The sequence below is a fragment of the Callithrix jacchus genome, chromosome 4 (assembly GCF_049354715.1).
Source record: "Callithrix jacchus isolate 240 chromosome 4, calJac240_pri, whole genome shotgun sequence".
In the NCBI taxonomy this organism is placed as follows: Eukaryota; Metazoa; Chordata; class Mammalia; order Primates; family Cebidae; genus Callithrix; species Callithrix jacchus.
In genome coordinates, this window is record NC_133505.1 from 164,650,611 (window position 1) to 164,668,441 (window position 17,831).

A 17,831-nucleotide genomic window follows, 5' to 3' on the forward strand; every position below is an offset into this window, starting at 1 on the left:
ACTTAACGAATCCATTGTGTTCTCACCCCTGGAGTAATGGAAGCTCAAGCTATGGAGGAAAAGCTGAATTTAGCATGGCCTGGGGTCTGGAATCTGAGTTCTGAAAGCAGGTCTATCTAGAGCATCGGTGCTGAGGAAGCTTGCTTAAAGGAAGTGGACAGAAGAGAGATGTGCATGGGTGATCAAGTGGAAGCAGAAGACAAATGCCACGGCCAGGTGCAGGGGCTCACACCTGTAATCTCAGCACTTTGGGAGGCTGAAGCTGGCAGATCACTTGAGATCAGGAGTTAGAGACCAGCCTGGCCAACATGGCAAAACCCCATTTCTAATAAAAATACAAAAAAAAATTAGCCAGGTATGGTGGCGGGTGCCCATAGTCCCAGCTACTGGGGAGGCTGAGGCAGGAGACTCACTTGAACCCGGGAGGCGGAGGCTGCAGCAAGCTGAGATCTCGCTGCTGCACTCCAGCCTGGGTGACAGAGGGAGACCTAGCCTCTCTGTCTCTCTATATATATTCTATGAAACTGATTCTCCTCTATAACGACATTCATGAGAAATGTTGATTTTGACTAATGTATATAAAAATAAAACTGCTAAGTTTAGTACTATTTACTGGAGATATATAGCCTCATTATTTAAAATGCGATAAAGATTTTACTTACGTTCAAAATCCCTTCGGTGTGGCTTATTGTGGAAGTGCACATTTATCTCTTTTTAGGTACTTTTTTTCTTTAGACCGAGTCTTGCTCTTTTTTTTTTAACTAAAAAAAGAGTAACAAAATTTTTAAAAAGTAACTAATTAAAATTTAATTAAAACAAAAAAACAGAAATGAAGTCTCACTATGTTGCCCAGGTTGGTGTTGAACACCTGGGCCCAAACACCCCTCCCACATCAACCCTCCACCATTACTTCTAAAAAATAAAGCCAGGGTTATGGAAATTGTTCAGGAAGGAAAAGCTTGAAGTCTCTGGTCTTCTTGCTTTCGTGGTGCCAGATGCCCAGGATGACTATTTGCCAGATGAGCGTGTGGAAAGGCCTGTCTTCACAGGTGTGCCCCTAACTTTGCACCCTTCTATCAAAGGATGCATTGCTGAACGGCTGCAGAGAGAGCTGTACCCAGACTTCAAATTTAAAGAATATGAAAAACTCATTACTTATGGCATGGTCTGAATTCAAATCCTGGCTTTTCCATATACTAGTGTGTGCTCTTAGCCAAGTTATTTCTTTCATTCTTTATTAGAATACAAACTTCAGTTTTTAAATGAAGTAATACATACACATGGTCAAACACTCTGACAACAGGATCTGGCGAATCTTTCTCAGAAATTTTCTAGGAATGTATAACATATTTCCTTTTTTTTTTACACAAATGTACTAGACATAATGTTCTTTTTATCTTTCTTAATATCACTTAAAATATTATTTTCTAATGGGCTTCCTACTATTTTGTTTGAAAGGATGTATCTTATTTACTGAAACAGTCCTGTTAATAAACACATACAGTGTTTTCTGGTTGGAGTCATTAAAGAACTATCTTTGATGAACATCTTTGCTCACTTGTACAAGTTTGACAGGAGGATAAATTCCTAGGAGGGCTGCTGGGTCCAAGGTTATGGTCATTTTCAATTTGAATAAGTATTACCAAAGGGGCAAGTTATTTAAGTGAGCCCTGATTGGCTCATCTTTGTAAACAGTGGACAATGATGAGTTTCTCACATGTTTCCTACAAGGATTAAATGAGATGGGGATGTAAAAGCCTAGTATACAGCAAGCAGGTTGTCAAAGAATGTTGGCCTCCAACATTTTATTTACGGGGAAAGAAAACTATGCATATTATGATGACTACAGCTTTAACCATGAGCTAGACAAACACAAAAATTCACAGAAAATTCTGCAATACCGTATTTAATCTCCATTATTGAACTAGCGAAATCTCAGGTCAAATACAACATATTTAAAAAGACACAAACTTGACATTAACTCTAAATACTATGGAGTATTTAGATTTGATCTGATAGTTCTCTTCTTACAAATACATCCCTCATAATAACAAAGTACTCCACTAGTATGCCAATTAAAATATCTTCCAGTCGTGTGTTTTGTCCTTGAGTGAAAAATCTTGCTGCTCAATTCAAGTCATTCTTTTATTCAAAACTCCCATATATATATATATATATATCCAACTCTGGAGAAAACCACTGACAAGAAAGATGGACAATTTTAGAACCCTCATTTCCATTTCAGAGATCCTGCTGTTCCCCAAACCTCTGGGGCACTCGGGCATTTTTAAACGTATCAAGAGTCCAGAAGGAGGTTAACCGGAGATCACAGAACGAAGCCCCCAAGGTCCCGTTCCAGGGGCTCCAAGCCAGGACCCCGGCCTGAGGGAGCCTCCGGGCGAGAGGAAGAGGCCCAGGAAGCCATTGCTCCGTTCCTTCCCGGCTGTTTATGTGGTACTCAGGATACTCGGGCCAGGGCACCGCGACCCCGCAGCAGCACCGGCGTAGGGCACAAATCGCGGGGTGGGGGGGCTCCTGCCTTCAGGGCGCTTCGCGAGTTCCTGCCGCCCCCTCCCGCCTCTTGCACGGAAAGCCCCGAGCCACGGCGTTCGGCGCCGGCCGAGCGTGAACGGATTCTGGGGTTCGGCTCCCCCGAGCAGCTCGGTGGGCCGCGGAGCGCTTTCCGTGGGGCGGCTATGCGGCCTGCCGGACATGGCTCCGGGATCCCGCCCCGACCCTACCGCAGCTCAGGACGCGGCCCCGAGCCTAGACGAAGGGGGCCGGGCGGTGGCGCGGCGCGGGGGCGGCCTGGAGGCCGGGCCGCGGCCGAGGGCCCAGGGCGCGCTTCCGCCGGGCGCCGCGCGCGCCGCGGTAAATGGGAGGCTCGGCCGGCAGGGGCGGGGGCCGCGCAGCCGGGGACTTTCAGGAACTGCAGGAGCGGGCGGCGCGGGAGTCGCAGAGCGCCCAGCGGCGGGGCCTGAGCGTCCAGACTCGGGGCCGAGGCGAAGCAGTCGCCGCCGCGCCGGGGCCCATCCGGAGCCGCCGCCCACCCCCTCGCGGCTCGGAACCACCATCCGCAACGCAGGAGACGAGCCGGCCGTCCCGGGCCGGGAGACCCGCCCGCCATGGCCACCAAGGTGAGGGGTGCGCGGCGCAGGCCCGGCCGGCCGATCAGGCCCACAGCGGCGCGGGGAGGGTCGGGGCCGGGGCCGCGGGGAGGGTCGGGAACGGGGGCCGCCGAGGAGCCACGCCGCGTCCTCGGTTGGGTTCCCGGACGGCTCCGCGGCCCAGCCAGCCCCCTCCGGGCATGGGTGCGGCGGGCTGTGGGGACCGCCGGGATCGCGCTGGGGGAGGGCGTCGGATCTGCGCGCAGACGCGGGTCGGGTCCCAGGGCGCAGCTAGGTTTGCGAAGTTTGCACCTGAGAGAGTGGGCTGCGGCTGGCTCTCCGGGAGGGGCCGTGGGAGCGGGACGGAAACTTCCCGCAGCCCTAGGAGGCCCCCTAGGCGATAGGCGCTCCCTGTTGTCCGCCGTCTCCGCGTCCCCTTCTGCTGCGCCCGGGGGACCCTCGGCCCCGCGAGGCGATTAGGAGTCGAGACCCCGGCGGAGAGGACGCGGCGCTTCCCGTCCCAGCCTGCGGGAGCTCGCGTCCGGGGATGGACGGAGGCTGGGACGCCCAGAGCCCCGCTGCCTTCGCTGCTGTTATTTTTTTGTTTTGTTTTGCTGCCTTTTCAGTGTGACTGGTATTGCCAGCATGAATAAAATATCAAGAGGGAAATGACTGTGCTTTCGATTACGTGTTTGCCTGAGTAAAGGCCCAGGCCCGAATTACGTCGTGGAACTTTGACTCCTGCTTGGTAATTGGCTAGGAGCGGTGGTTTCCCTCTTTTACGTTATTGTTTATGAAATTAGCAGTCACTCCTTGCTACCTGAGTGTTCAAAAGCCACCTTCCCCCGCTCCTTTTCCCAGGCCCTTTTCAGTAGTTATTTGATGTAAAATAGTTGTTGGGAAAGTCAGGGACGCGGAAGGAGGACCTGGGGGAGGAGGCTCCATCCCTGAGCCATTGACTGATCTATGATATGCTGTGAGGAGCGGGTTTACTTTTGCATTTAGTTTTTGTAATGTCAGTTTCTAAGCATCAGAACCCCTTTCTCTATTTGTTTTTGAGATCTCTGAGCTACTTTTGGGTTGGTGGAAACCTTATTTTTTTTTATTTTTATTTTTCGATAGGTGTGTGTATGTGCGCGCGCGTTTGTGGAGTGATAAAGTGGAAAATGATAAGACATTTCAAATCTCTTTGAAAGATCAGAATTGCTTGATTACCCTCTGCCAGATTTTGTGCTGCGGTAGATTTTGTTCTCTGAATCCATCTAGGTGCCGCGTTTATAGAGAAATGGGGATTCTCCTCCAGGGAACCTGTTGCTGCAGTTACTGAAATAATTAACCTTCTTACTAATATATTATTGCCTGTGCTGTGCCTTGGTTTTATTAATGTGATATAATTTGCCACCTTTTTAATGTATTAATTTTGCTTTGACCTTTTTAAAAATAAAACTTAGGCCAAGGATTTCTAAGCAAATTTGATTTTGAGGTTTGTTGCCAAACATTCCAGAAATTACTGGTTACACATCCTACTACACACTCATCTTGCAACCTTAAATCGGTTTATAGACCCTGCGCGGTGGCTCACTCCCGCCTGTAATCCCAGCACTTTGAAAGGCCGCGGTGGACAGATCACCTGAGGTCGGGAGCTCGAGACCAGCATGGCCAATATGATGAAACCCCATCTTTACTAAAAATACAAAAATTATCTGGGTGTGGTGGTGTGCACCTATAGTCCCAGCTGCTCTGGAGGCTGAGGCAGGAGAATCGCTTGAACCCGGGAGGTGGCGGTTGTGGAGAGCAAGGCTCTGTCAAAAAAAAAAGCGGTTTATGACCTAGAGATCTGTCCAGTGGTGGTCAGTATTGTGTTTTTCCCACTCTGGTCTGCTGAGGCGTGTTACCTGTACTGTCCTTTAAGTGGAATGCAGTTTAGCAACTAGTGCGGGTATACCTGGTGAAATTTTTATTTCATTGTTAAGCCTAAACTTAATTTTTTCCCCAAAAATTTGAAAAGGACAGTGGTGCTTGTATTCATCTTGAATTGCGTGTGTCTTCACTTAAACACGAGTCTTAAAACATGTATAAGCACTTCCTGCTTGGTTATCTACACCACTCTGAAGGCATATTCCAGTAGTTAGTTTGTTTCGGCTGACTAATCACTGTTCCACATGGCGCTCATTTCCATGTTTACATTGTGATGAGTTTGAAGAAAAAGAATAGCCTTCCTTAGTTTTCTGACATGCTGGTGATTGTTGTGTCCAACCAAAGTCTCATTTTTTAATTGTTCCCAGAGAATCAAGTTGGTCCTTTGCCTCCCTTCCCCCATGTATACACGCCTGCCCTTCCCCACATCTGAGTAGTTCTATTTTTTTTTCTTCGTTTTCTTCAAGGGGTGGGGGAATGTATTTAGTAGTAATGACTACCTTTTAATAAAAATTTAGGCTCCCTTTGCACTCAGGCTGTTGCTGTAATTATTAAGTGATGAAAAGTAAATTCAGTGTCTGGATATTTTAGGTGATGTCAGTTTCCCTTTGAATTTACCAGAGAATTGGCTACAGTATCTTCAGATACAATTTTCTTACTTGTTCTTATGTATTTTCTTAAGGATGTGATTGTTTCTGAACTATAGGGATTAAAAAAAAATTCTGCTAGTATATTTTACAGTAGAAAAAGAAATTATCTTTCAGAAGAACTTCTTCTAAAGGACAGTCCTTCACTGCTAAGGAAAGTTCATCAGTAACTGCACATTTTAAAGGGATTATCTGTTTTCTATTTCTAATCCTTACTCAGTAGAATGCTGCATTCAGTTTAAGTGCAAGTACTTAGTGCAATCGAGTCTTGTTTTACAAATATTAATACGAAGACTGCAGAGCGTTTTTTGTCTTGACCTTTATTGGAAGCCTCCAAAGGTTATATTTTGACCTAGCCCTTTGGTGGATTTGAGTCATTGTGTTTTATTTTAAAGATCAAGTCCTGGGAAAGAAATGAAGATTTTTTTTTTTCAATGTATATCAAAGGGGAAACGAAGAAAATTGTTAGTGGAGGTTAAAACGTTATCTATATAATTTAGCTGTAATTTCCATGTCAAAGTTAACCTTCAATCACTGATTTGGATCCTGTTGGGCTTACATAGTCATCTTTGGAGTAATTACAACAAGATTCCAGGAGTTCTTGATGCTTTTCATTTTTTTCTTAACTTTTCAGTTCCAATACCTAAAGTTACATGCATGTGTTACACAGCTTGTCTGGTCGAATTAAATGGGTATGGAATGTTAAAAATAGTGGTAGGGAATGAATGAATTGCTTAAGATTGTTCCGTGTATAGGTTAGTGAGAACAATTTAGAAGGCATACTTATAGCCTCTCCAGAGCAGAAACCTTTATTTGAAGACTAGAATAGAAGTATCTTTCTAATAGGTCTTAAAGTTGATTTTTATGGTTTTTAAAATGTTTGGAAAATGCTAACCATTTAACTTTGCATAGCAGTAGTATTTTCTATGTGTCTTACATAGAATGTGTATGTAGTATTTGTATAGTCAAAAGTTTTTGTGACAGTAGAAAGATAGACAAATCTTATTAAAGAAGGAATAGGGCCGGGCGCGGTGGCTCACGCCTGTAATCCCAGCACTTTGGAAGGCCGAGGCAGGTGGATCATGAGGTCAAGAGATCGAGACCATCCTGGTCAACATGATGAAACCCCGTCTCTACTAAAAATACAAAAAATTAGCTGGGCATGGTGGCGCGTGCCTGTAATCCCAGCTACTCAGGAGGCAGAAGAATTGCCTGAACTCAGGAGGCGAAGGTTGTGGTGAGCAGAGATTGCGCCATTGCACTCCAGCCTGGGTAAGAAGAGCGAAACTCTCTCTCAAAAAAAAAAAAAAAGAAAAGAAGGAATAGATTAGAAGGCATAAAAAATTTTCACTTTTCTACTATGCGTTGTTTTTATGTTGACCATCTGAAAATTATGGTTTTACTTTAATCGCCCACTTAAAACTTTGTAGCTTTGCAGTGCTGCTGCTTTTTTTTTTTTTTTCTGGACTGCTGTTCTCTTTTGTCCTTCCCTAGGTACTTTGTTTTTACAAGTTAGGTTTTTTGGTTTTATTTTTTTTTTGGGGGGGGTCAGTGTCTCGCTTTGTCATCCAGGCTAGAGTGCAGTGGCACGAACATGGCTCTCTACAGTCTCCACCTCCCTGGCTCAAGTGATCCTCCCGCTCATTCTCTTTGGTAGCTTGGAATACAGGTGTGCGCCACCATGTCCGGCTACTTTTTGTATTTTTTGTAGAGATGGGGTTTCACCAGGTATCCTGAGCTCAGGTAGTCCTCCCTTCTCAGCCTCACAAGTGCACCAGGCCACATGTTAGGTCTTAACATGTCTAAGCATCACTTCCCCGGGAACACCTTTCCTCATGTCCCCACCCCTGTTTCAGGGTCATATCATACATCACGACTGCCATTTTACATTTGTTTCTCTAACTAATGGCTGTCTCTTTTGAATGCTGTCAGCCTCAAGAGGCTGAGACTGTGTGTCTGCTCACTTTTGTATCTTCAATGACCGGTTTAAAAGAGCAAAAAGATACTCTGGTGAGATAAGTGACTCCATTATTGAAATAGAAAATGTTAATCTCCAACTGTAAGCTTTTATTCTTTTAATTATGCATTGTGGTGTGTTTGTTAAAAGTGTATACAGGTATAATGCAAAATGTACATCTGCTGCTTAGGTATTGGCAATTATATTTTTAAAAACATAATCTATTTTATTAATGATTACATGAGAAATTGCCTCTTACGTTTTAAGGCAGTTGGAACAAGCTTCATATTTCTGAGACTTTAAAGAGTTGTCTTTAACCTGTTAGTTATCAGAAGTGTGTTTAATTTCCAAAAATATTGGGTTTTTCTCCTTATCTTTTTGTTGCTGATTTCTAACTTAACTATATGTGATCAGGGACTGTACCTGGAAATATGTTGAGGCTAACTTTATACCTAGCATACAGTCAGCTTTTGTAATGTTTCACCTGTACACAAAAGGAATATATATATTATTGATGTGTGTGTATATTCTGTATGCTGCATGTCTGTTAGACTTACTCTGCTGTTTGCATCTACCCTTACTAATTGTGTTTCTCTACTCCATCTGTTGTATCTGACTGATCCTCTGTTAACTTGATGGAGATGTTAAAATGGTAAATTTTCTCTACATTTAGAGTTAGTATTATCTTCTAGGTCAATCGAAGTGTTTATCATTATGAAGTGAACCTCTTTATCTCTGGTAATGCATATTTTCTTAAAGAATGTATTTCTCATGTTAATGTGATTTCACTAGGTTTTGGTAAATATTTCCCAGATATATAAAAGCCAATAGCTGAATTTTACCTTTTTATCTAGTCTGGTGACCTTAATGTCTGCCTGTACAGTATTGTGTTTACGGATGTATTTGGATTTGTGCCTGCCATCTTACAGATTGTAGGAGACCGCTGCCAACTTCGTGGAAGACTTGTGTTAGATATTTCTTTTTGCCAGTGGTTATCGTAAGCATGTTAACATTAAGTTAAAGTCTGAAATTACTTATTATCATTACCCTTTTCCTTAATTACAAAAAGACATAAGGTTATTTAACTCCAGTCATCTCCCCCAATGTAATCAGTTATTGCCCAGTATTTTAGTTATCTTTTTTTTTGAGACGGAGTTTCGCTCTTGTTACCCAGGCTGGAGTGCAATGGCGCGATCTCGGCTCACCGCAACCTCTGCCTTCTGGGTTCAGGCAATTCTCCTGCCTCAGCCTCCTGAGTAACTGGGATTACAGGCATGCGCCACCACGCCCAGCTAAATTTTTGTATTTTTAGTAGAGATGGGGTTTCACCATTAGTTATCTTTTTCACTACAAATTGGACATTATTTTTATTTTTATACAGTTAAATGTTTTAGATCTAATCATATTGTGCTATGTCTTTGCTTACTATTTCTTCTTACATTTCAGTCTTTTCTTGAGATAATTTTCCATCTACCTAAAATGAATTGGAATTTCCATTGAGAAGTTATGTTGTTGGTAAATCTCTGATGTGTCTCTTGGGTATGAAAATTACTCTCTTCTTAAAAGAGTTCTAGGTTGACAGCATTTTTTTCCCAGTCCAGTGAAGGTATTCTTCGTTTGTTTCTACTGGCTTTGACATTTGCTGCTAAGACGCCAGTTATCTAATGATTGTTCCTTTGTCGGTGGGTGACTCCTCACTGCCTGTTTTTAAGACTTTCTCTGTGTCTTTAGTATTGTGCAGTTTGAATTTACTGTGCCTATGTGTGGATTTTAATTACACAGCTTGGGCTTTCCTGGGTAGCTCAGATCTGAGGACAGGTGCTGCATTAGTTTTCAGTGGAACCTGCTGTCATGATGGTCTACATCTGTGCAGTCCCATCTGGTAGCTGCCTGCCACTTGTGGCTAACAAGAACTTGAAATGTGGTTAATGTGACCGAGGCACTATGTTTAAATTTTAATTTCAGTAGCCACATATGGCTAATGGCTACTTTATAGGAGAGTACAGTTGTAGGAAACTCTCAGCAGTTATTCATGAAAATTGCCTTTTCTCCACTCTTTCTTTGTGGAACTCTAGTAACATGAAAAGGACCAATAAAAAATCTAACTTCCCACCTCTCAACTTGTCATGTTTTCTTTGTGCTGCATTCTGGAGAATTTCTTTTGTTCTTACCTTCTGTTCACTATTCTTTCTTCTGTCAGGCCAAATCTCTTCTATCCATCCATTTAATTTTCATTTTCAATTATCTTCAATTTTTAGAAATTGTATTTGGTTCTATTTAAAATCTGCTTATCATTCATTATGGTTTCTGGTTCTTTGCTCATATTTTTAAGCTTTTCTTAAGGATGTAAAAACATTCATAGTTTTTTTGTCTGTTCTAACGTCAGAAGTCTGATTCACCCATCTGTTTCTGCACAATTCTCACTCATTGTGCTTTATTTTCTTGTATGTTTTGTGATTTGATTTAATTTTTCCTTGAGTTGCTTGTTTTCCTTGGAACTTTATCTGAGGGAATCCTGTTATCTAGATTAACTTCCAGAGAGGATTTATGTGTGCTGATACCAGTATCCTGGAGACATTATATCCATGGGGTCACTGTATCTTTAATTCCTTCTTAATGTTTTTTCCACCATACTGAGTAGCATAAATATGGACCTGGCATCTCAGAAGAAATTACAGGTTTTCCTCTTTACGCTTACATTGGGGTCCTTTTGGAGTCCCAGCTTGTAGCGTAATACAGGAGTCTTTGTGTGTTGCCTCCCCTGCCCCTACACAGTCCTGAGAGCCAGGCTCCCTGGTTTGTGGAGTCTCCAAGCAGGAAATCCTGCCTCAGCACATGTGTTCTCCCAGGGTTTCTGCTTTCACTTCCTTTGTGGCCTCTCCGGAGCTTTTCCTTTCATGCTAACTCAGCAGTGTGTTTCAAAAGGTGTTTAGTTTGTGTCTTTTGCTTTTAATATTTTATTCAGCACCTCAGTTGTTTCAGTCTGGCAGTGGCTCAGGTATTAGCTTGCTGTAGTTGCTGGAACAAAATCCAAGTCAGAGCATCTTTGTAACAAACTGTCAAGTGAAGGAAGTGGAATATGTGCATGAAAGTGTTAATCTGTTCTTTGCAGTGGGGAAAAGGTGAAAAGTTCTTAAGCATTTTGTTTGAAACCAAACCTTCAGTCAAGCTGTCAAACCGTGGGCATTCAAAACTTTCCAGTTGGTATTTCTTTGTCATTTTTCTTTTGACTATTAAAAGCACGTGATAGACTCCTTCTTACTAATTTCTAGGCATTGTAAGTGCAGTGCTTAAGGATGCTATTCAGTCTGACTCAATTTTTCTAAGTTATTTTTAGTATCTGGAAATCAGGTCATGTTATAGAATTATTACACACAGGGGCAGTCCTCAGAAATCACAGATTTGTGATTGTTCATTAAGTCAGAGAGACGCTTTGGGGATAAGTTAAAGAGGGAAATGGCAGCTTCATTCTGTTACCTGTTAACCATTGTCGTCCACCAACTGATTCTTTGGAACTTCGGATGTGCTTGGTGCCAGGTCCTCTCTTCCATATAGGGATGTCAGTATGAAAGGCTCGTCCTTGTACTCCAAGGGCGCAGTGTCCTGAAGGAGGGCAGGCTGTCTGCAGGGGCACAGTGCAGGCTCCTGGCACAGTTCCTCAAGCCCAGAGGCTTTCAAAGGACCCAAGTCTTGAAATTTCTGTGTATTAGCCTGTTCTCATGCCGCTATGAAGAAATACCTGAGACTAGGTAACTTAAAAAGAAAAGAGGTTTAACAGACTCACAGTTCCACAGGACTGGGGAGGCCTCAGGAAACTTACAATCACGGTGGAAGGGGAAGCAAACATGTCCTTCTTTACATGGCGGCAGGAAGAAGTGCAGAGCAAAAGGAGGAAAAGCCCCTTATAAAACCATCAGATCTTGTGAGAATTCATGGGAACAGGATGGGGGTAACCGCCCCCATGATTCAATTACTTCCCACCAGGTGCCTCCCACAACATGTGGGGATTATGGGAACTACAATTCAAGATGAGATTTGGGTGGGGACACAGCCAAACCATATCAGTGTGTTGCTTTCTTTAGTACATTGAGTGAGTTTTAACCCTTAGTCTGTCACTTCAGTTGCTTGAAAAATACTTCCATAGTACAGCTCCAGCCTGAAAGTCCAGGCTTTGTCTTGTCGGATCCCAGATATTCAGTTCAGCGGACATTTCAGTAATATTTTGTACCACTTGGATGCTGGGAGTAAAGATTTGGATCCTCCCTAGGGCAGTTGACATTAATGAATTGGTATATTTAAAATGTGTCAGTTTAAATGTATTTCCTAACTTAAATTCACAGAAAAAGGCTTGAAAATGTAGATGTACGTATAATAGTTGCCTATTGTATAGTGGTTGCACATAGGACTTTTTTTATGTTTTAACTTGTTTTATATTCTCAAGATTTTAAGTAATATTGCTGCGTTTGTAACAAGGAAAAAAAGGTTTGTTTGTTTTTTTTTAAATAAAACTCACTGTCTTTAGGCTTCTAAAGCAGATTCCTGAATTTATGTACCTTCTATTAATTTGTTTCAAAGTGTACTAAGTTGGGAAAAAATTTTAATTGATGCTTAAAAACTAGTAAGGGGGCACCTTCAGTAGAAAAATGCTAATACATTCATGATTACAAATATTACTTTGTAATTCCTTAGGTACCATATTTTCTTCTTCCAAGGGAGAAAAAGTATGTTTTAAAAGTAACTTTAAAAAAATAACTGAAAACTTACTGAACAACTAGCACTGAACCTGAAGGGGTTACAAATTGCTGCTTCATAAATACATTGGTAATTTTACCTGCCTCTGTACGCCTTCTCCCTCAGGAGCTTAGAAGAGGCAGTGTGGCTGATCCTTTGTGGTTAGACAGCGTTTCCAGAACTCTGCTTCTCCTACCTTCTTAAACCATGATTCAGATTTTAGAGTCAAGAGTTGAGTAGTGTGATTTTACAGCTGCTTTGTTGATGCATCTGATTTACTTTGTCCTGTGACTGTCATTACCAGTATTACCGAACTGAACTGGGCCCATTTGCCCATGCAGTGGAAAGGCAAACACGGAAGCACCAGGTTTTTGCAGTAAGAAAGGCTTATTGCCAGACAGCTGAGCAAGGAGACAGGCGTTGGACTCAAGTCTGTTTCTCCACACTGGGGGCTAGGCCAGGTTTTGTACTTAGAAGGTGATGAGGCATGATCTGATTGGACCTTGCAATGAGGGGATGCTGGAGGCATGATCTGGATGGATCCTACCATGGGGTGACACCAGGGCTTGATCTGATTGGATTTTGGATCCTGCCATGTGGTGTCCACTGTTCATTTTTTTTTTTTCTTCTGAGACAGGGTCTCCACATGTTGCCGAGGCCGAAGTGCAGTGCTGCAACTTCTGCTGACTGCAGCTCAACCTCCCAGGCTCAACCGATCCTCTTACCCCAACATCCTGAGTGAGCTAGTATCACAAGTGTGTGCCAGCACACCTGGCTAATTATAAATTTTTTTTTTTTTTTGTAGCAATGGGGTTTCATTTTCTTGCTCAGGCTGGAGCACGGTGGCATAATAATAACGCACTGCCGCCTTGAACTCCTGGGCTTAAGTGATTCTCCAACCTCAGCCTCATAGGTAGCTTGGACTACAGGTGTGTGCCACCCCCCAGCCAATTTTTTTTTTCTTTAGTAGAGTTGAGGTTTCGCTGTGTTCCCCCAGCTGGTCTCAAACTCCTAGGCTCAAATGATCCTCCCACTTCAGCCTCCCAAAGTGTAGGGGTCCTCTTCTTAATTCGATGCCCATTCCTCAGTCCGACCACTTGGGTTCTGTCCATGGTTGGACACTTAGTTCATCTGGGCATGCTCTGGTGATGTGACCTTCAACCTGGGGGTCCATGCCAACTGAAAAGCAACTCACAACTCTGTTACATAAAGTTTAACCTGATTAGTCTCATACAATTCCACCAGTATGTAAAGCATACTTAGTGTCCTTGCCACTCCTAAAAACTCCAAAAGCCTAGGAAATCAATAGCCATTAGGTTACTGAGATCTGTGGTTACAATAGGTTGAGGTGTTTGAACAATTTAAAGCCAAGATGTTACTACCAAAAAGTATAGAGATTTTAAATTTAATTTTATTTTTGAGACGGAGTCTCACTTTGTCACCCAGGCTGGAGTGCAGTGGTGTCATCTCAGCTCACTGCAATCTCCGCCCACTAGGTTCAAGCACCTTTCTCAGCCTCCCAAGTAGCTGGGATTATAGGTGTGTGCCACCACATTCAGCTAATTTCTGTATTTTTAGTAGAGACGGGGTTTCACCCTGTTGGCGAGCTGGGTTTGAACTCCTGACACCAAGTGAGCCACCTGCCTTGGCCTCCCAAAGTGCTGGGATTACAGGCATGAGCCACCATGCCCAGCTGAGATTTTTAAATATTCTAATATTTATTTATGTTAGAGTTTGATTACTATATGATGACTATGAGCAAAGTTTTCAACCTTTTAAAACCCTTTCCCCTCCTTTATTTTTTTATTTTTAGACAGAGTCTTGCTCTGTTGCCCAGGCTGGAGTACAGTGGTGCAAACATGGCTCAGCCTCCTGAGTATCTGTGTTATGATTAGGCTTCATGTCTCCATCCAAATCTCGTCTTGAGTTGTAATCGCCATAATCCCCAGGTCTCAAGGGAAAGACCAGGTGGAGGTAGTTGAATCATGGGGATGATTTCCCCCATGCTGAGCTGATGGTTTAATAAGGGTCTCTTCCACCTTTGCTCTGTACTTCTTCCTGCCACCTTGTGAAGAAGGTGACTTGCTTCCCGTTCGCTTTCCACTGTGTTTGAAGTTTCCTGAGGCCTCCCCAGCCATGCTAAACTGTGAATCAGTTAAATCTCTTTCCTTTAAAAATTACCCAGTCTCTGGCAGTTCTTTATAGCAGTGTGAAAACAGACTGATACAGTGTGGGACCACAGGCAAGCACAGCTATGCCTAGCCAATTTATTTTTATTTTACAATAGAAGGGTCTCACTCTGTCACTCAGGCTGGAGTGCCATGGTGTGATCTGGGCTCATAGCAGCCTTGACCTCCCAGGCTCAAGTGATCCTTCTGCCACAGCCTCCCAAGTACAGGCATGTGCCACCACAGCCAGCTAATTTTTAATTTTTTTTTGTAGAGACAGTCTCTCTGTGTGCCCAGGATTGTCTTGAACTTTTGTGTTCAAACCTTCCTTCTGCCTTAGCTTCCCAAAGTGCTGGGATTACAGCTATTCCTCTTTTTGATAAGTGGAAACATCTTGTGCCTTTTCGGTAGTTGTCATTATGAAAGTGATAAATGGCGATTCTCTAAAATGCTACAAGTGTTAATTTTGTTTTCAAACTCCCCGCTTCGCTGATTCATTAGGACTCTCTGCTATACAGAAAGATATGGCAGTGGTAATAAGCTTCCATCTGAGAGAGAAATTGGACTCTTGCTAAAGCTCATCAATATTTTACAAGTGATGATACTTCCTGAGGTTAGGAGTTAAAGGTAGAGCTGTGATACTCTAGTTGCATCACAGTCGCCAGCTGGGGGAGCTTGATAAATCACAGAGAGTTTCTGATTCAGGGGGTCTGGGGTGGGGCTGAGAACACGCATTTCTCCTAGCTCCCAGGTGGTGCTGATGCTGCTGGTCTAGGGACTTACCTTTCAGAACCACTGTTGTGAGGAACGGAAAAGTAAAAGAAAGAACTTGGCATGTGTCCTTTGTTGGTCCCTAAGATCTGGGAGGCTGTAAATGGGTGGCCACAGTAGCATGCCGTGCACAGTGGACACTTGTGTCTTGCTTAAAGGATTCTTTATCTAACTGAGTTCAAACGATGCAGAAAATCTGAAGATCAGTAAAGCATTCTTAAAAGCTATTTTGTTTCTTGCCAACTTGTAGTGTTGTCAGTAACTTTTCAGTTCTTTTGATTGATCATTGGTATTATATGTAAAATGTCTCAACACCATTAGAATCTCAGATTACTGTGGAGGCTGGTTACTACTCTTCCTATTGCCTTTTAAGTTAGCCAGAAAATGTGATACAGTTTTGTATGTTACTATAGTAAATAGTAATCCATCCAGATTTGCTTTGTATAATATGTGCTACCATGATTATATAATGAAGATACTTTTTAATGGGAGATTACTATCTAAAAGAATCCTCTTTTTAAAATTATAAGTCAGATAATACGTGCCTTTGTGTATATTATCCAGTTTTTAATGTTATTTGTGTTATATGTACCCATATCTAATTTTGATGAATTTGAATTTCAGCAGCTTCATTTTTCCTGTTTGCCTACTTAGAAGCTTTAAGGAAGTAAAGAAACAAATGTTTGTCAAAGCCAGAAAAAAGAATGGATATAGTCCCCAAACTAGATAAATCTACCTCTGATTAATCAAATGCACCCATGTGTTATTATAGGACCCATATGCATGAAGGCCCAGGCGTGCTGTCTGTGCTCCTATGACCTGCCTCTGGAGAATCAGTAAGAAGTAATGGGTGTCTGAATAAGAGAAGGGCAGCAGATCATGAAGCCCTCATTGGCATTTGAACGAGGTGGCAACTGAACTGCACCATTCAGTTTCTGTGGGATCCATGAACAGCATATGCTGTACCATTAATTATGGAGGGAATACATGTAATTGTTACTGGTTGTGGTTAACATTAGAATATTATTATGCATGAACATCAAGGGGTGTTGACAGAAATATAAGTATGCTCTGCTGTTACCAAAAATCAAATTTCGTTTGTTTGTTTTTGAGACAGAACTTCACCATATTGCCCAGGCTGCAGCACAATGGCAGCTCGCTGCAGCCTCCACTTCCTGGGTTCAAACAATCCTTCCACCTCAGCCTCTGGAGTAGCTAGATTACAGGTGTGCATCACCATGCCTGGCCAGTTTTTGTATTTTTTTGTAGAGACAGTGTTTTGCTGTGTTGCCCAGGCTGATCTTGAATTCCTGGGCTCAAGAGATCTGCCTGCCTTGGCCTCCCAAAGTGCTGGGATTACAGGCATGACACTGTGCTCGGCTAAGTTTTTTTTTTTCATTCAACAGTCTCTTTCCAGAATATATACTGTAAGTGAAAACGCATGTACATTTTTCTATTCAAAGAATTTGCAGTCTGATGGAGAACACAGACATAGATACCTTCAGTTAGGTGTGCGGTTGCTGTGGTAGAAGTACTTAGTGTACAGTGAGATAGCACAGTACTTGGAGTCAGAAATGAGACCCTTCTAACCTGTTTCCCTCTGTTCTGCTTGTGGAAACCTAAAAGTAAAAATCTGTATCAATAAAGAGGCCATAGTGTGAAAATTGTATGTAGAAGTAAGTGCTAGTTAAATATTCTCACATTATGTTATTCATGGTGCAGAAGAGGATCATTTCTCTATAGTTTAGGGAATGGCATTAAATACTTAAAGGCATGTTTAGTTTGAGGTCTCATTTAAAGAGCTCCTATTTTAGTGGCTGACCTTGCAGGATAGAAATACATTTTATAAAAGTGTAAATGTCCAGTTTCCCTGGTTGTGCTCTCTGGGACTAGTCACACTAAGCCACTCTTAGGAACCAGCGAATATTCAAGGTAGGTAGTCTTTCTGTGTCCAGGCTTGTTCCAAATCCTTTGTGGCCGAGGACATAGTGTCTTGGAATGGCTACAGTGGATCTGCTCCTTTTGATTTCCAGGTAAGTTGTTGTTTGATGTGTTTTATTTACCTGGTTTGTAATACCCAGAGCTTATTCTAGAGAAGGGATTCCCAGCTGGCAAATTGTCAGGGGATCTTCAACTCTTTAAAATGTATATAGATTACATAATAAAGTATAGGATTACTTAAAAACACTGGACTTCTTGTTACCTTTGTGGTGTTAAGTATCAATGAATTATACTTGTGTATAATTACTGTTATTTGTGTGTGGGGCATGTATATATGTTGAGGTCATTGGCATTCCTCTATGATTCATTGTAGCTCTTACATAAAAGCCTATTTCCCTTATTAGTGTTTGGTTTCTCTTAAGTTTTTAGAATAAAAGAGAAATTGTGTCTTTTATTAGAGATGCAATGAATGAACAAAATTAGTTCGACCTGATTATGAAGCGTCTGTATTTTCATGTAATAGTGGTGGTATAGCATAGAGATTAGGAGCCTGGGTTCAAATGCCAGTCCAGTTATTAATACATAACTCTGG

The 17,831-nt window shown here is 42.5% G+C and overlaps 1 protein-coding gene across 3 annotated transcripts in view; it reads left to right on the forward strand.

Annotated features, from left to right (window-relative positions):
- The first annotated feature begins 2,948 nt into the window (after positions 1 to 2,948).
- Positions 2,949 to 17,831, forward strand: part of SNX9 (sorting nexin 9) — a 116,157-nt gene continuing 101,274 nt past the window's right edge. For all 3 annotated transcript variants that reach the window (XM_078370362.1, XM_035297038.3, XM_008995302.5), the window contains exon 1: positions 2,949 to 3,137. In XM_078370362.1, the coding sequence (XP_078226488.1) occupies positions 3,126 to 3,137 (12 nt within the window). In that variant the 5' untranslated portion in view covers positions 2,949 to 3,125. The remainder of the gene's footprint in view (positions 3,138 to 17,831) is intronic.